Source organism: Lithobates pipiens, unplaced genomic scaffold (assembly GCF_037356315.1).
Source record: "Lithobates pipiens isolate NorthernLeopardFrog02 unplaced genomic scaffold, aLitPip1_a1.2 Scaffold_28, whole genome shotgun sequence".
NCBI classification, from domain to species: Eukaryota; Metazoa; Chordata; class Amphibia; order Anura; family Ranidae; genus Lithobates; species Lithobates pipiens.
In genome coordinates, this window is record NW_027507789.1 from 180,464,949 (window position 1) to 180,484,822 (window position 19,874).

The 19,874-nt window shown below is 42.4% G+C and overlaps 1 protein-coding gene across 2 annotated transcripts in view; it reads right to left on the bottom strand.

Moving 5' to 3' along the window:
* Positions 1–272: 272 nt before the first annotated feature.
* SGCA (sarcoglycan alpha) overlaps positions 273–19,874 on the bottom strand; it is a 54,917-nt gene continuing 35,315 nt past the window's right edge. Inside the window, exons 6-10 of one of the 2 annotated variants that reach the window (XM_077460021.1) lie at positions 18,864–19,023; positions 11,273–11,472; positions 7,058–7,084; positions 1,935–2,153; positions 273–1,383 (exon numbers count right to left, since the gene is read on the bottom strand). In XM_077460021.1, coding sequence (XP_077316147.1) covers positions 1,964–2,153; positions 7,058–7,084; positions 11,273–11,472; positions 18,864–19,023 — 577 coding nt within the window. In that variant the 3' untranslated portion in view covers positions 273–1,383; positions 1,935–1,963. Of the gene's footprint in view, positions 1,384–1,930; positions 2,154–7,057; positions 7,085–11,272; positions 11,473–18,863; positions 19,024–19,874 lie in introns of both variants that reach the window. The other variant, XM_077460022.1, reaches the window with a different exon arrangement.

Consider the following 19,874-nt stretch of genomic DNA (forward strand, 5'->3'; position numbering starts at 1 on the left):
TGGAAGGAATAGTGTTCTGTCATTATTGTAAATGGGAGGAATAAAAAGCCCCATCATTGGTGTCTGTGGAAGGAATAGTGCCCTATCATTGGTGGCAGTGGGAGGAATAGTGCACCATCATTGGTGTCTGTGGGAGGAATAGTGCCCCATCATTGGTACCAATGGGAGCAATCAATGATACTGTGTGGCCCAGCCTGCAAACATTCTAGCAACCAATAACAAGATGTAGGCAGAAAATTGGAGGCTTTCAAAGTTGAAGACAACATACCAAGTAAACTTGTACAATCATTTATTAATGGTTAAATATCTACTTCATGCATAGAAATAACAATGATATTTAGGCAGGCAAACTGTTTTATTGAGAAAATTATCAGTGGGTGAATAATGAACACGATTATAGAATGAGAGTACTTTAAAAAAAAATGTATCTTATCAGTCCCCCTTTATGTTATATATAACCTCTTCTACAAGTTTTAGATCAGCCAGTGACTCCTAAGAGTAGCCATGGTCTATGCTGGGCCAGGTGCTGCTCCTTCTTGTCCTCCAAGCCAGCAGCCCCTGTTCTCCATAGACCCCAATGGTGAAGATATTTATTTTAAGCCTGCAGGGAGATAGCTTTTTTGATTGGGGCCTAAGGATGAAGGCTAGTCATGTGCAGTATTGTTCTGTCCTGCTTGCCCCAAGGGGGATGGAAGAACCAACAAGCTGGGCATAGGCTATAGCTTCCCTACCTTCTAATGTAGAAGGTGAGGTACAGTAAGGAGAATAATGGGGGCTTATTAGGGTTGTAATTTTTTTAGAAGTACTGTCATCCTTAAAATATCTCATATACGTTATTAAATTACGGTGGAAATTAAAATAAAGATGTCTACAGCCTCATAGTTGTATGTCTGCAGTGTGAGATCTAAGGCACTGTGACTCTGACTGCTAGTCTCAGGAGATTTGCAGTACGATTTACTGATGTTACCCCTGTGCTGCTCACTGTTCTCCTTGCTGGAGGCTCTGACATAAGGAAGCAAAGCCCTGCCTCTACCAATGGTAGAGGCAGGTGGTAGCCTCCACATACAGACACAATGCAGAATAAGGCACAATGGATCAGTAATGGAGAAAAGCTGCAGGAAAGACCACAGGCAATAGTCATGACTAGTTCTTTGCCCTCTGCTTGCCTTGTTTAGCACAGCTTCCAGAGTTCAGTATCTTTTTAACATCTTGTATACATAAATGATTGCAGGGCTCCAAAGTCCGAAGTAACACCAATGGAAGAAGTTCAGGTTCAATGACTATTACATGAATTGGTTTCCTTTACATATCATACATATAAGAACTGCGAGTGTGCCAAAAAATTTCCATCTCTGGTTTCTGGATACGTAACAAGTCTTCTTCCTGAAAAATAAACCAAGATCACTAAGGAGGAATACATTACTAGACAAGAAGATAAAGACAAGGTTTTGGCTAGAGTCATTTTTTTTTTTTCATATCCATTCACACCATGCCTGGCGTTAACACACAAAAAAATCCGATAGGAACCCTTTTTTTTCGAAGCAGAACTAAAGGCAAGAAAACTCACCTATGGTCCAACAGTCCAACACCTGCAACGTCCCTCGCGGGTGTCAGGATCCTTTCCCTGGTTTCCTTCAGGTGCCAGTGTTCAGATGTCTTGATTGGTAAGAGTGGGTTGACATGCCATTTACCCCGGCACACTGGCACTGTGCCTGAAATGTATATGAAGCTGGGCATGCCCTAAATGGGCTTTGAAATATAACTCAAATTTTTCTTATTCTTTTGAATTGCAAATTTCCTAAAAGTTTACAAAGTACTATTGAAGGAAAACTTTTGGCGAAAAAATAACAGAATAATGCAAATAATGTTACTTGTATCATTTTAGAATGCATGCACCTTTTCCAGTAAATTACATTTATTAAGCGTCTACATACCCTATTGTGTGGTGGTGAGGTAAGGAGCTTTAGTGCTGGGACAGGATAAGAGGCACACGGGCACTGTCATCTGTTAGATCCATTGGAGATGTCCTTTGACCAGTTCGAGCATTAAACATGGGCAGTGTAGAGAGTGGTCGTGGAACATCCCGATCAGCAGCCATCTTCCGAAGTTCTTCCGTGTTGGAGAAGATGGACTGCTGGTGAACCAACTGGAGCCTGTGAGACAAAACAGTTGTGATGTATTATCATTATGTACAATGACGTACAACCTCATTACACCACACTACAGTTGTTCTGCCACCCATCAGGAACTTGCTGCAGGATAGCAGGATAGCATTACAGTACAGTACTAAATCTAGCCTATCTGATCTGGAGGTGCAGTAAAAAAAAGTCAGGGGGCATAATGTCAATACTGCGTGTGAACCATTGACAGTCCATCACACAGTATAATGACCTGGGAAACACTAGTGTACTGCTTTATATCAGATTTCCCCATCAGAGTCCCCCTTAAATCATGACTACTCATCAGAGTGCCACTTACATAAGATTTCCCCATCAAGAGCACCTCCCTACATCAGGTGTTTCCATGAGAGTGCCCTCTTATATCAGGTGTCCTCATCAAGAGTGCCCTCTTGCATCAATTGTACCCATCAAGAGAGACCCCTTACTTCAGGTGTTCCCTATCAGAGTGCCCTCTTACATCAGCTGTCCCAAACAAGAGTGTTCCGTTACATCAGGTGTCCAGATCAAAGTGTCCTCTTACAACAGGTGTCTTCATCAGAGTATCCATTTAAATCAGGTGTCCCCAGTAGAGTCCCACCATACATCAGGGTGTCCCCTACATGGATTGACCTCAGAGTGCCTCCTTACATCAACTGTCTACATCAGACTGGCTCACTGTGGACCAATGGATGCACTCTCAGAGACCAGGGGGAGGGGGCACAACTTAAATTTGGGGGGCACAGCTCACCACAGCACTCCCCTAGATCTGCCCCTGGTTTGTAGAGTCCTATTTCAAGGGAACCTTCCAGGAGAGAACATAATGCTGCCATTGCTGACTCCTGAAAATACTAATTGCTTGGTTACTGAGCTGTTCCTGAGTCTTTGATCATGCACTCACCATACAATAGCAATATCAGAAGACTGATAAAGCTTTAAAGACATAGCATGACAAGCAGAAGATTAACATTTTGAAAAAGATGGCAATAGCAATACTTAATTTGGACTGCAACTATTGACCTCCTTCTGTTAATGCCAATTGACTGGTTGTCATGCTGACCCTTTGACTTTGGTATTTTCTGCGTCTTTGAACTGAGATCAGCTAGCAGATCAGGAAAGTCTGGGAAGAGTCACAACGCCTAATTTTTATATACTTGTTCCTGAGCAGTGAATTCGAGTATTGGGGAAAACAGGTCAGCGTGATGCCCAGGTAAGTAGCATTTTTAAGAAAGAACTCAGCAATGGCAGCCTCTTTTGGCAGGTTGCCCTAAAGCCTGCCATAGACACCATAGCCACCGACCAAAATTCCAACCATGTATAGGCAGTCTGATTGTAACTAAGTTAATCAATCAAATCATCTTGGGTACAACCAGCATGCCCGATTTTTCCTGCGATTATTGGCAGCGGCTATAGCTGCTAACTATTATCACTGTGTGTTCTCCCAGCAAGGACGGCTCCCCACACTCACCCACATCCCCGCCATTGGAAGAACACAATAGCTCTGCGGGAGGGATTCCCCCATCAACACAGTCAATTGATTATTCAACCTGTGTAGGAAAGAAAATTGCACCATCAGTGGTCGGCTTAAGGGTCTGTGTCGATGGGCTTTTGCTCCCTTTAAGTGGATTTTGCATTCCCATACAAGTCTATGAAGCAGGCCATTAGGTCAACTGATGGCCAAATGCTTCTGTCAATTAATGCTGAATGGTTTCAGAAGCATCTACAGTTGATGTCAAACTGATGCCATCCACATGGGCCCAAAGCCCGTTTAACACTGCCTACAACCTCCCAGTTTTTACACTGCCCTCAAATAGCCTTGTTAGGTTCATACAGCTGCTTGTCAAGATCTCTGCCAGGCTTACACTCTCCATTTACTCCTATAGCGAAGCCTTTCTCAACCTTTTTACCCATGAGGATCCCAATAAATAATTTTCAGGTCTTGGGGAACCCCTGCTAAAACCAATTCATTAGGGGTCAGTGGGAAAGTTGCCCCTTACAATGCTGGCCAGTGGAAAGAATGCACAGAAACATCAGCCATCCATGGATGCACATGTGGGGTATATGGGCATTAAAGCCCAATCTCTTTGCCCCCACACAAGGGTGTTACGTGAGCAACAAGAGGTTAATATTATTTCAGTCTGTACCTAAAAACCTCTGCGGGTTATCATAGTGACATGTCCATGGCATCTCCTGCAAATTTCTATATCTATATAAATTGCTGTGATTTTTTTCTTCATATAAAAGAAATCTATCATACTGTGTGTTGTAATACAGAGAGCATTGCATGTTGTAACAGACAAATATAGCAAACACCACCCGCCATGCAAACATAGAATTCACATTCTGTAATCAAAAACACTAAGAAATCTGTATTTAGTCAGATAAAATACAAACAGGGAAGAATGACTCCAGACAGCAAGAACAATCAGCCAGGAAGGTGCTCATGCATCAGTAAAATCTGCAGCCATGCTAAAATCAGTGCATTTCGTTTATCTTAAAGCAGAACAAAAGCCTAAGCCATACACTTCCATGGACTGTAATATCAATTCTGTAGTTCGTTTTCTACACCTACATTTTCTGATACTGCGAAGGTTGATTATATGAAAATTAGAAGTTTATTTATTTTAATGCTTTCACATGTATATCACAGAAACATTGGAGGCCAATAAAATAAACCTATACTTTGCACATTTGTTTGTATTATGTGACTTTCTCCCATTCTTCTGACAATGTCAAGCTGGCTGCAGAAGCAACCAAGAGCACAGCTCAGAGACCGGGAATACTGATTCTATCTGGTCTCTACCAAGGACAGAGCTCACACACAGGGAATACTTTGAATACTGACTCTCTTCGGGTCTACCAAGAGTGGGGAATACTGACTCTTTGGGTCCACCAAGGGTAGGGGATACTGACTCTCTTTGGGATCTACCAAGGGTAGGGGATACTGACTCTCTTTGGGATCTACCAAAGGTAGGGAATACTGACTCTCTTTAGGTCTATCAAGGGTAGGAAATACTGACTCTCTTTGGGTCTATCAAGGGTAGGAAATACTGACTCTCTTTGGGTCTATCAAGGGTAGGAAATACTGACTCTCTTTGGGATCTACCAAGGGTAGGGAATACTGATTCTCTTTAGGCCTACCAAGGGTAGGAAATACTGACTCTCTTTGGGTCTACTAAGGGTAGGAAATACTGACTCTCTTTGGGATCTACCAAGGGTAGGGAATACTGACTCTCTTTAGGTCTACCAAGGGTAGGAAATACTGACTCTCTTTGGGTCTACCAAGGGTAGGAAATACTGACTCTCTTTAGGTCTACCAAGGGTAGGGGATACTGACTCTCTTTGGGTCTACCAAGGGTAGGAAATACTGACTCTCTTTGGGTCTACCAAGGGTAGGGGATACTGACTCTCTTTGGAATCTACCAAGGGAAGGGAATACTGACTCTCTTTGGGATCTACCAAGGGTAGGGGATACTGACTCTCTTTGGGATCTACCAAGGGTAGGAAATACTGACTCTCTTTGGGTCTACCAAGGGTAGGGGATACTGACTCTCTTTGGGTCTACCAAGGGTAGGGGATACTGACTCTCTTTGGGATCTACCAAGGGTAGGGAATACTGACTCTATTTGGGTCTACCAAGGGTAGGAAATACTGACTCTCTTTGGAATCTACCAAGGGAAGGGAATACTGACTCTCTTTGGGATCTACCAAGGGTAGGGAATACTGACTCTCTTTGGAATCTACCAAGGGAAGGGAATACTGACTTTCTTTGGAATCTACCAAAGGGTAGGGAATACTGACTCTCTTTGGGTCTACCAAGGGTAGGGGACACTGACTCTCTTTGGGATCTACCAAAAGAAGAGCTCAGAGACTGGAAATACTAACTTCTTTGGGATCTACCATGACAGTGCTGAGTGACAGGGAATACTGACACTCTTTGAAATCTACCAAGGGCAGGGCTTAGAGACAAGGAACAATGACTCTCTTTTGGATCTACCAAGGGCAGGGAATACTGACTCTATTTGGGGTTTACAAAGGTCAGACCTCAGAGACAGGAAATGGTGACTTTCTTTTTGGATCTATCAGTGGTAGTGCTGAGAGACAGGGACTACTGATTCTCTTTAGTATCTACCAAGGGCAGGACTTAGAGATGAGGAATATTGACTCTCTTTGGGATTTACCAAGGGCAGAGCTCAGAGACAGGGATTACTGACTTCTCTGGGATTTACAAACAGCAGAGCTCAGAGACAGGAAATACTGTATTTCTTTGGGATGTACCCATGGCAGTGCTGAGAAACAGGGAATACTGACTCTCTTTGGGATATACCAAAGGGTAGGGAATATTGACTCTCTTTGGGTCTACCAAAACTATTCTATTGGGTCTACTATTCTTTTCCTTTATTTTCCATTCTATTTTATTCTCCTTGGAAATTGGAATTCAAAAACTATTTGAATTTGAAAACGATTTTATTCTCCTTGGAGATTCAAAAACTTTTCAAATGCGAAAAATATTCGAATCGATTCGAATTTGAATTCCGAAAATTCGAATTGATTCGAGTACGAATAAATGAAACTAATTCCAAAGATTAAAGAAATTTAAAATGAATGAATTAAACAAAATGAAAATGAATTAAACAAATGTAACTAAACAAATTTATGTAAATAACGAATCGATACAAAACAAAACAACACATTGTTTCGTTCTGCACATGTCTAATTGAAGACCCTCTGACATCAAAACCTGGAGTCGCTGACCAGAAACAAGTAACAAATAAGGACTTTGGGCCCACAGTTTAAAGATATACACTAAGAATTATAAATGGAGGGACAAGGGCAAAACACTGTCCAGTACAATGGGCACATGCAATGCAAAAGCGGGACACACAGGATTTGGAACTTACTCCGCTGTATTGGCATCTCTCTTCTCTCTTAAGGTAACAAAAAAATAAAAAATAACACAGTGTGATCTCCAATAAGTAACACATTCCGAATCAATTTCCTAAATATTATGTTCTTAATAAGGGATGAGGTTCAGATTTGCATCAACCTTGGTTTCACAGTGAATCAGACAGACCACCAAACATTTACCTCCTTGTCGCCGAAGGTTAACCACTTCAGCCCCGGAAGATTTTACCCCTTTCCTGACCAGAGCACTTTTTGCGATTCAGCACTGCGTCGCTTTAACTGACAATTGTGACGTTGCACCCAAACTAAATTGATGTCCTTTTTTTCCCCACAAATAGAGCTTTCTTTTGGTGGTATTTGATCACCTTTGCAGTTTTTATTTATAAACCAAAAAAGAGGGACAATTTTGAAAAAAACAAAAATTTTTTTTAAAGGGGTGGGGAAAGCAGACGCGTGCGCGCCTGTCGCGTATAGCGTAATGTTGCCGCGGGCCTGGCAAAACATTTCCCCATTCTGCCTTGTGAGATGACAGAGATCACTGCTCCCTGTCATCGAGAGCAGTGATCACTGACATGTGACTTGAAGCCCACCCCCCCCCAGTTAGAATCACTCCCTAGGACACACTCAAAGTGGTTGTATAGTCAATTTTGGTACTTTTACCTACAGGAAAGCCTATAATAAGGCTTACCTGTAGGTAAAAAAAATATCTCCTAAACCTGTACGGTTTAGGAGATATTCCCCTCGCAATGCGCACAGGGGATTCTCGGCTGATAGTCCGGCAGATGCCGGACCCTGCAGGGAAGAAATCTCCTGCGCGCATGCACCACTCACAGCGCCGGAGCCGCGATACCCAGAAGAAACGCAGAGGGAACATGTCAGCTCCCTCGGCGTGGATTGGGCCAGATGTCAGGGCCTCGTTCTAAGATAAGTATTTAATAATGAGCTAGTATGCGGTGCATACTAGCTCATTATGCCTTTTCCTTTGCAGGTGAGTAAAAAAAAAAAATTTCAGCGGGTATACAACCGCTTTAACCCCTTCATCGTCCCCCAGTGGTTAACCCCTTCCCTGTCAGTGCCATTTACACAGTAATCAATGCATTTTTATAGCTCTGATTGTGACAAAAGTGTCCAATGTGTACGCCATAATGTCGCAGATCGCTGCCATTACTAATAAAAAATTTAAAAAATAAAAGCTATCCCCTATTTTGTAGATGCTATAATTTTTGCGCAAACCAATCAATATACGCTTGCGTTTTTGTTTTACCAAAAATATGTAGAAGAAGACATATCGGCCTAAATTGAGGAAAAAAAATGTTTTTTTTTATATATTTTGTGGGATATTTATTATAGCAAAAAGTAAAAGATATTGCTTTATTTTCAAAATTGACGTTTTTTTTTGTTTATAGCACAAAAAAAAAAAAATCGCAGAGGTAATAAAATACCACCAAAAGAAAACTCTATTTGTGGGAAATAAAAGTCATCAATTTTGTTTAGGTGCAATGTCGCACGACCGCGCAATTGTCAGTTAAAGCGACACAGTGCCGAATCGCAAAAAGTGCTCTGGTTGGGAAGGGGATAAAATCTTCTGGGGCTGAAGTGGTTAACCAGCAATAACCATCAGCAACAACATTTGGAAATGTTTTTTTTTCACTTACTCGTTCAGGGCTGTTGCTCTGGGGTCCCTTGTAATCTGCCAGTTGGTCTCCGCGGCACCTGATGTCATTTCCCCTGGCGCCTGTGCTTGCTAGTGCTCCTGGGAGATGTGTGTCATCATTTCCCAGGAGTCAGTGGGCAGCGCCGAGGGCAAGCATTGCGGTCCAAAACCGGAAGTGATGCGGGTAAAGGTGGATTTATATACATTTTTATATATAGTTTTAACAATTAATCAAAAAGCATAGTTTGTTTAGTGGCATAAAAGAAAATCGAACCTGCGCTGCTCTCTCCCTGCAATGTGCTGAGTCCTGTTCCTGATGACTTTCCTGTATATGTATTAGGCTTATAATGTTTTCTATCACAACGGGGTGGGCACTTACGATGACGACGCCCATTATGATGGCAACATGAAAAGTTTCCTGCGGTGCTTGCTGTGCTTATTGCGCATGCGCGAGTTCGGGCGGTGCATGCTGGTAATACAGCAGTGCCGTATCCCGGAAAGTTATGCTTGTGGGCTTCACCTGCCCACAAGTAAGATGGAAATTCCCTAGCTGCAAAAATATCAAGTACGTTTTTTTATAAAATATTCATAAAAGTGGCTCTAATAACAAGACTATCCATTGCTAAATATACATTAGTTGATAGTAAGAGATAGATTTAAAAAAAAAAATCATATATGTGGTTGGAACTCCGCTTTAAATGGAAAACTATCTTTAGATAGATTTTTTACTCCTAAAGCATTTTATTAAAATACATTTAATTAAAAAAAAAGAAAAACTAATTTAAATAAATAAATAAAAAATCTGATTTTACATTTTTTTTTTTTTTAAATAATCGATTTTTATCCACCCTGGTAAGATACAGAATATTACCTTTTTGGTTTGGGGTTTAATACTGCTTTAAGGGCCAGTTCACACCAGATGCAGTTACATGCAGTTCCGTTTTTCCTGCACCAATACAGTCAGTTCTGCACCAGAAACTGACCAGAAACTGACTGCATGGTGTGAACTAGAGCCATTGGAATACATGGAAAACACTGTGCATGTATTTTTAGTGCAGAAAAAAAGCGCACGGAACTGAACGGAACTGCATCTGGTGTGAACTGGCCCTAAGGCATTTTTTTCATGTTGCCGTCAAAGCCAAATAAAAAGGCTCTCCCCTCTCTGTATTTTTCTTTTTTTTTTTTGCATTGGTACAGATTGTGTACAGTCGTGGCATTTATTTATTTATTTTTTGCATTGGTGCAGATTGTGTACAGTAGTGGCATTTTTTTTTTGCATTGGTACAGACTGTGTACAGTAGTGGCATTTCTTTTTGCATTGGTACAGATTGTGTAAAGTAATGACTTTTTCTTTTTTTTTTTTTGCATTGGTACAGATTGTGTATAGTAGTGGCATTTCTTTTTGCATTGATACAGATTGTGTACGGTAGTGGCATTTTTTTGTTTGCATTGTTACAGATTGTGTACAGTAGTGGCATTTTTTTTAATTGGTACAGATTGTGTACAGTAGTGACTTTTTTTTTGCATTGGTACAGATTGTGTACAGTAGTGGCATTTTTTTTAATTGGTACAGATTGTGTACAGTAGTGACTTTTTTTTTGCATTGGTACAGATTGTGTACAGTAGTGGCATTTTTTTTTTTTTGCATTGTTACAGATTCTGTACATTAGTAGCATTTTTTTTTTTGCATTGGTACAGATTGTGTACAGTAATGACATTTTATTTTTTATTTTTTTTGCATTGTTACAGATTCTGTACATTAGTAGCATATTTTTTTTTTGCATTGGTACAGATTGTGTACAGTAGGGACATTTTTTTGCATTGGTACAGATTGTGTACAGTAATGACTTTTTTTTTTGCTTTGGTACAGACTGTGTACAGTAGTGCCATTTCTTTTTGCATTGGTACAGATTGTGTACGGTAGTGGCATTTTTTTTGTTTGCATTGTTACAGATTGTGTACAGTAGTGGCATTTTTTTTAATTGGTACAGATTGTGTACAGTAGTGGCATTTTTTAATTGGTACAGATTGTGTACAGTAATGACATTTTTTTCAATGGTATAGATTGTGTAAAGTAGTGACTTTTTTTTGCATTGGTACAGATTGTGTACAGTAGTGGCATTATTTTTTTTGCATTGGTACAGATTGTGTACAGTAATGACATTTTATTTTTTATTTTTTTTGCATTGTTACAGATTCTGTACATTAGTGGCATTTTTTTTTGCATTGGTACAGATCGTGTACAGTAGGGACATTTTTTTGCATTGGTATAGATTGTGTACAGTAGTGGCATTTTATTTTTGCATTGGTACAGATTGTGTAAAGTAATTACTTTTTTTTTATTTTTTTATTTTTGCATTGGTAGAGATTGTGTACAGTAGTGGCATTTTTATTTTTTTTGCATTGGTACAGATTGTGTACAGTAGTGGCATTTTTTTTAATTGGTACAGATTGTGTACAGTAGCGGCATTTCTTTTTGCATTGGTACAGATTGTGTACAGTAGTGGCATTTTTTTTTTTTGCATTGGTACAGACTGTGTACAGTAGTAATACTTACACCCCCTCTCTGCGGCAGCACATGATGTAAGAGAGCAGCAGGCACAGCAGTAGAGCGATGAAGATGGGAAGTAGAAGGGTGAGCAGGTAATCGGGGAGATAGTTGATTTCCTCCAGGGTATCAGGAGGCGGATAAAAGTCTCCATCAAATTCCAGGGCTTTATAGCTAGGAGGAGAGGGAGATGGCTCCAATTTATCAACCTGCAACATTGAATCAGACGTGTCATTTTCCATGTCAGGGGACAAAATCTAGTAATTAAAAAAAAAATCCTCATACCAGAACAAGGCACTTATTAAGACATAATTCTTTAACCACTTAAGGCCGGGCCTATTTTTTTACACTTGGTGTTTACAAGTGTAAAAATCATTTTTTTTTGCTAGTAAATTACTTAGAACACCAAAACTGTATTTGCACAATTTTTTGGGAAAAAATATTTTTTTAATAAAAAAATAAGAAAACAGTAAAATTAGCCCAATTTTTTTTTTTTTTTTTAGATTGTAAAAGATAATGTTACGCCGAGTAAATTGATATACACCATGTCATGCTTCAAAATTGCGGCCCATCGTGGAATAGCGACAAACTTTGACACTGTGCTGGAATTATTTCTCTCACGGTAACGGCTTTAAATTTTTTTTTTTTATTATTTTATTTATTTCATTTTTTTTACACTGTCCTTTAAAAAAAAAAATTTTGGATCACTTTTATTTCTATTACAAGTAATGTAAACATTACCTGTAATAGAAAAAAAAAAATGACAGGACCTCTTTAATGTGAGATCTGGGGTCAAAAAGACCTTAGCTCTCACATTTATACTTAAATGCAATAAAATAAAAATAAAAAAGTATTTTTTTTTCAATAAAAAAAATAAAAATCCCCCTTTAAGACCATTGGGTGGAAGTGACGTTTGATGTTGCTTCTGTCATCCAATGGTATGAAGTCAAGTGGGGGGCCCATCATTCCCTCAATCGACTTCATGCCTCTAAAGGGAAAGGATCAGATCGTCTCCGCCACTATTGACGGCTCCGGTAAGCGGCGGAGATGACCGGGACACGGCAGGAAGGGGTGGACACCTCCCCCGCCGCCGATAAAAGTGATCTTGCGGCGGATCCGTTGCAGAGACCATTTTTATCTTAAAACGGACCGCCCGCCGTTTTTAAAAATACCGGGGTTATGGCAGCTATCTGCTGCCATAACAATGGTCTTCAACGTTTAACGACGGCGGGCGGTCCAGAAGTGGTTAAAGGGAACCTACAGGGATTTGAAATTTACTGTCCCAGGAAAAACATTCAGCCAGAGAGGTTTCAGGACAAATAGTTACATTGGTGAGGCTGAATAAAGACACCAAGTTCATCCATTTCAATCTGTGGGTGTGTTTATGTCAAAATCATTTTCCATATCCCTGTATATTGAGTTTGCTAAGATGCCAGTCTAACAGTTATTTTTTCGACCCCCCCCCCGGCAGCCACCACCAACTGTGGAAGAGAGTTCCACATCCTTACCGCTTTAACAGTAAAGAACCCCTTTATTTTAAGGGGGCAGAGGCCACCACTGTGGGCTTGTGATGTAAAGGAGAGGCAGAGTACACCGCTGTGGGAATTGGGTGGGTGATAGGAAGGGAAGAGAGGGCAGAGAACACCACTATGGGTAAAGGGGGGGTGTGATGTGAAGGGGTCTGAAGACATTGCTGTGGGGGAGTGATTTAAAGGAGGGGGGCTAGAGAACTCCGCTGTGGGGGAGCGATTTGGAGGGGGGCAGAGGACTCCGCTGTGGGGGAGTGATTTAAAGGGGGGGGGGGGGAGAGGACTTTGCTGTGGAAGCTTTGATGTGAAGGATATAAGTCATCACAAAAACATGCAATTCGGACCTCGATTGGAAGAAAATGATACTGATCGGACCTTGTGAAGGGAATTCAATACCTCTGCCCTAAGATAATGCTTCCCACTTGGCTATAAATCTTTAAAAGGAAGTCTTTTTTTTCTTCTTTTTTAATGGGGGGGGGGGAGGCGGTCCCTCCGCTGATCCCCACTGAGCAGGCGGATGACAGGTCCGTGTCCGCTCGCTGTGCTGAGATGGCCTGTCAGCGTCCCGTTCTCCTCTATGGGGGACAAGCGCTCCGTTTTCATCCAATCCGATCTGCCAGACGGATGGAAAATTGGGTCTCCATCCATCTGGATTTCACAGACAGGATTGGATAGCGGCGGGTGTCAGCAGACATGTAACCGCTGACATAGGAGTGAACAGAACGTCCAATCGGGTCCAACTGAAGAACTGACAGGCGGACCTGATCGGAAAGCCCCTGTGAAAGGGGGCTCACTTCTTGTGAATACAGCTGTCAGTCAACCTCGCTGCAAATACATATTTATCCACTAGATGGCCTCACAACCCAGACATGAGATCCCATAGCTCCAGCCAGCAGAGACACAATGGAAAAACTGACACACTAGCAGTGCAGCATGTGACTTCCCAATCAGACAAAGCAGAGTCCTCCATGCTCAGTCCTCCATGCTCAGTCCTCCATGCTCAGTCCTGCACAGTCCTCCATGCTCAGTCCTCCATGCTCAGTCCTCCATGCTCAGTCCTGCTCAGTCCTCCATGCTCAGTCCTCCATGCTCAGTCCTCCATGCTCAGTCCTCCATGCTCAGTCCTCCATGCTCAGTCCTGCTCAGTCCTCCATGCTCAGTCCTCCATGCTCAGTCCTGCACAGTCCTAACATAGAAGGAAAGCAGTGCTGCTGAATTCAGAGATGAATGGCGATAAACACTGCACATCCCCTTCCCACTCCCAACCCCAAACTATATCCAAATACAGAGTTTGATGCTGAGATCACACTGTCCACAAGACCACCATGTGTAGCTGCAATGCCAAGAGTTCCCCTCTCCATAGTCCCTCATCTGGAACCCTCTTCTTCCTCACTTGTCCCTTTTTTTATCCCTATGTACAGACCTATATAGAAATGTATTATTTAAAGTGCATGTTCCTAAATCCATGTATGTGATATGTAAGTACATTTACCGCATTACCTCTCCATGACTCCTGCTTTTCACTACAGGACGGCGCCACCTGTGTTCTAGAGTCACCATCTACATTCTAGATTGGGATACGGACTCAGAGATGACACAGGTATGTAAATCCTGGTGCCCATGTGGTAAGTGACTGACACAGATCAGCCCCTGCTGTAGTCTCTTACCTTGCAAATTGCTACCAAGTTACAATGTACAGTCTGAGTGATCACTGGGAAAGAAGAGGCAGAGAAATGCTTCCTCCTTCTTGCAGCAGACGGCTGACATTATCTGAGCCTAGGCAAAGTCACTGAACTGGAGGTGAAGGATGGAATATTATACAGATGCTGGATATTGTTATATCGAAGATTTAGTCAGGCAGGCTTGAATAGTTAGAGGAAGGTTCACTTTAATGACATTAATGACGGGGCACTATTCCTCCCACTGACACCAATAATGGGGCACTATTCCTCCCACTGACACCAATGTCGGGGCACTATTCCTCCCATTGACACCAATGATGGGGCACTATTCCTCCCACTGACACCAATGTCGGGGCACTATTCCTCCCACTGACACCAATGTCGGGGCACTATTCCTCCCATTGACACCAATGATGGGGCACTATTCCTCCCACTGACACCAATGATGGGGCACTATTCCTCCCACTGACACCAATGATGGGGCACTATTCCACTGAAACCAATGATGGGGCACTATTCCTCCCACTGACACCAATGACGGAGCACTATTCCTCCCACTGACACCAATGACGGAGCACTATTCCTCCCACTGACACCAATGATGGGGCACTATTCCTCCCACTGACATTAATGATGGGGCACTATTCCACTGAAACCAATGACGGGGCACTATTCCGCCCACTGACACCAATGATGGGGCACTATTCATCCTACTGACACCAATGATGGGGCGCTATTCCTCCCACTGACACCAATGATGGAGCATAATACTTGTTACTGACTCCAACAATGGTGCACTATTCCTCCCACTGACACCAATGATGGGGCACTATTTCACTGAAACCAATGACGGGGCACTATTCCTCCCACTGACACTAGTGATGATGCACTATTCCTCTTGCCAACACCAATGATGGGGCACTATTCCTGCCACTGACACCAGCGATGGGGCCCTATTACTCTCCTAATACCAAAGATGCATTGTTTTCTCCCACTGAAATCAGGACAATTTCTACTCCCAATGGCCACAGTCCGTTCTCCATTAAGGCTGTAGGAAAGTAAACCCTTTTGGATAGGAAGTTACAGTCTGATTATAGAAAACTCTGTAACACGAGGACAGACAGAAACTATCCAATCAATTTGTAGCAAGATCCTTAGCTGACAGTAGAGCTAAAGGGGATTGTACAATCTGGCTGTATAGTGTGTGGGCAGCTTTAGAGTACTATGTTAAGTTGGCATTTTAGAGTAAAGAAGACTGCAGCATGATGCTAACAAGAACTCGTGAATGGGGTGGGCTAAGGGGGGGGGTGGTTGTTGGGCATTAAAAATAGGCAGTTGAGCCACAGCTTTACTACCCTTGCTTGGCCATCTTATCTTAAGATGGTGTTACACATCCAGCAGATGATACATGGAGCATTTACTCCCTGGAATCCATCTGCCCTTAGCTCAGGCATGCAGGCAGGAGGGTATGCTTAGCGAAGAAAAACCTTCCTCCCCTCCTGAGGACTCCTGGGATGTATGACATCATTTGCCTAGGCCTGGAAGCCAGGAAGTAACTCAAGAAATGTAAAAAAAAAAAAAAAGTTTTTGAGGGCCAGTTCACACCATAGACACACGATCCAGACGCTTTTCTGCACACGCGTTTTTGACGGGGTTTTGATGCGTTCCAGTGAGTTTTTGATGCAGTCCAGTGCATCCCCTCCCCTCTCTTTTTTTTAACCATAAATAAGGACATGTGCGTTCAAAGGTGTTTTTGAAGCGCTCCAGTGTGTTTTTGGTGCGTTTAGGTGCATTCCAGTACGTTTTTGATGCTTTTTACAGCGTTCCAGTACAGTCCAGTGGAGGAAAAATGCAGCATGTTCTACTTTTTTTCTGGAACCCATTGGAACTACAAGCACTGGTGTAAACGATGCCATTGAAAACCAAATAGCCTACTTTCCATGCGTTTTTGATGCAGAAAAAAAAAATGCACTGGACTGCCTGTGCTGTGAACTGGCCCTAAAATAAGTAAATATTATTTCATTTCATACCTATTTATTAAGGCTGGCAACATGAGGATTATGGCCCCTTTCCAACTGGTATGTTTTTCCTGCGTTTTTACTCTGCAAGAAAAAAAAACGCAAGAAAAATGTTTCTTTTTTATCCTATGGGAATTTTCATACCAATGCACTGTGGGTGCGCTGCGTTTTGAAAAGTCTTGCATGCTGCATCTTTGGTGTGCAAAATGACAGCGGCAGAGTGGTTTAGATATCCTGACCGGACGTCATATGATGTTGCCAGGATATCAAGCCCCTGGAGGCGCACATCGCCGTGATCGTTGTTGCGGCGTATCAGTCTGAACTCCGATCTAGGTAAAGAGTCTCTGAAGGAGACTCTTTACCATGTGATCAGCCGTGTCCAATCACAGCTGATCACTATGTAAACAGGAAGAGTAGTTGATCGGCTTTTCCTCACTCGCGTCTGTCAGACGCAAGTAGAGGAGAGCCAATCAGCTGCTCCTCTGACAGCGTGGGGTCTGTGCTGATCGATTATCAGTGCAGCCCCCCCTCCCAAGGATGCCTACACTGGACCACCAGGACCACCAGGGATGCCACCACTAGTCACCACCAGATATGCCAACCTAGACCACCAGGGATGCCAATTAGTGTCCACAATGGATGCCAATCAGTGCCCGCATTGTTTGACACTAATTGGTATCCATAAGTACCATTTATTAGTGTACATCAGTGCCACCTATTAGTGTCAACCCATGCCCATCCGTGCCACCTATGAGTGCCCATCTGTGCCACCTATGAGTGCCCATCTGTACCGCCTATCAGTGCCCCTCTGTGCCGCCTATCAGTGCCCCTCTGTGCCGCCTATCAGTGCCCATCCGTGCCGTCTATCAGTGCCCATCCATGCCGCCTATCAGTGCCCATCCGTTACGCCTATGTGTACCCATCAGTGCCACCTATCAGTGCCACATATTAGTGCCTATCATCAGTACCCAGCAGTGCCACCTCATCAGTGTCCATCAGTGCTGCCTTATCAGTGCCCATCAGTGCAGCCCCATCAATGAAGGAGAAAACTTACGTATTTACAATGTTTTATAACAGAAACAAAAAAAAAAATTCCACATTTTTCGCTCATTTTTTACTTGTTTAGCAGAAAATAAAAATCCCGGAGGTGATCAAATACCACCAAAAGAAAACTCTATTTGTGGGAACAAAATGATAAAAGTGTGGTTTGGGTACAGTGTAATATGACTGCGCAATTGTCATTCAAAGTGCGACAGCACCGAAAGCTGAAAATTGGTCTGGGCAGGAAGGTGTATAGGTATCCAGTATTGAAATGGTTAATATTATATCAATAAATGGTCACCTATTTCCATTGATTACTTATTATTTTAGGACATTTTACTATTTTTCTGCATATTGGAACAATCGTGTCTATAAATAGCGCACACAGAGTGTGACACGGGCTATATATAGAACGGGAGATGTCAGAACAATTGTGGGACTTGGCACTATTATACAATGCTGTGCAGGAACACTGTGCTGTGCTGGCTCTTAGCATAACATGTCACAGATGGAGAACGCAGAATACTGAATCCTACTTCCCAGCCAGCCTACGTCGTGTTCATTCTGCCCTACCTACACCATGAAGGTGGGCTCTTCTACACATGATCTGCCCCCCCCCCATGGTCACCAACTATGCTACATGACCACAAAGATCAACACCACTGTGTGCTAATGGAGGCTGGATGATATCTGTCTTCTCTATCGAGCTCCCACCGATTATTATTCTGTAGCATGCACACATGGAAAGAAGTCTGCTTTTTTACTTGAGCATTGGAGAGTCTCATAACTCCTCTACACTCTAAGTTCTCTTCAGCCTCATTTTAATATTGCCCCAGCCAGGGGGCAACTATAGATCATGGGGGCGCCATAGCAAATATTTAATGGGGCCCCCCTCTGGTGGCCTCACTACTGCATTAACCACTTGCCGACCAGCCGCCGTCATTATACTGTGGTAGGTCGGCACGATTCCCGCGAACCGTCGTGGCTGTATTATTTGGGATTTTCAAATTCTCGGATTTTCATTTTTTTAAAATTAGATTTTCTTTCTTATTTTCGGCTTTCCCATTTTTCCGAATTTTGGAATTTCTGAGTTTCCAAATTTATTCCAAATAACGAATTTCGATCATAACGAGTGACCCGAAAAAAAAAAAAAAAAACAATGAATGAAACGTAAACAAACTAATTTTTTGTCAGTGCACAGGTCTAGTAAAATATGTCTATGATATGCCCGTGCGCATATGGCAACTGCTATTCACCTGGCGAACCATTGTGCTGTCATGGACACTTATGCCACCTGGTGTTCAGTTCTGGTAGTACATCCACTACTCACCAAGCTTACATTGCACCAGTCTATGACAAAGTCATTTTGTAAAAGGTCTTGGCAGAACACCGGCTTCTCCCCTTGCTGGCACTTCTGTCGGGTCTCGAAAGTCTGGGAGTCAGTAAAGCACTTTGGAAAAGGGACAACAGATCCCATCTTTATAAAGACCCTGCAGAGAAAAGGAAGAAAGAAAACACCAGAGAGTTATCAATGTTTTTTTTTTCTCCCTCTGTATTAGAAGAAATATACATTTAATAAATAATAAAGAAATAATAAAATTTGTTGTTTCTAATGGTTTTCCCGACGGAATTCCGACAGAACTCCGCTCAAGCTGTCTTGCCTACACACGGTCACACCAAATTCCGTTTATTATTATTATTATTATTATTCAGGATTTATATAGCGCCAACAGTTTGCGCAGCGCTTTACAATATGAGGGCAGACAGTACACTTACAATACAATTCAGTACAGGAGGGATCAGAGGGCCCTGCTCCTTAGAGCTTACAATCTAGAATATAATGCTGTGGCGTACAATACGTACAACGGGACTAGAAAAAGTAAGTTCAATCGCCAGTAGCCAATAGCTTCTGTCTCGTAGTTGAATCTGAGCATGCGTGATTTTTTGGCATGCCGGAATTGCATACACACGATCGGAATTTCCGATAGAAAGTTTTTCCGTCGGGTAAATTGAGAACATGCTATCAATTTTTTGGCTGGTGGGAATTCGGAGAGCTAAATTCTGATGGAGCATACACACGGTCGCATTTTCCGATGAAAAGTTCTCATCGGCCTTTTTCTGGCCGGAAGTCCGATCGTGTGTACGCGGCATTAAAGGTCCAGAATGGAAGTCAAGCTTACAGAAACACTTGATACAAATGTTATAAATTGGGTTGCAGTTCAGTGAGTAAAATAAGTATTTGATCCCCAAGCAAAACATGACTTGGTGGAGAAACCCTTGTTGGCCAGCACAGAGGTCAGACGTTTCTTGTAGTTGGTGACCAGGTTTTCACACATCTCAG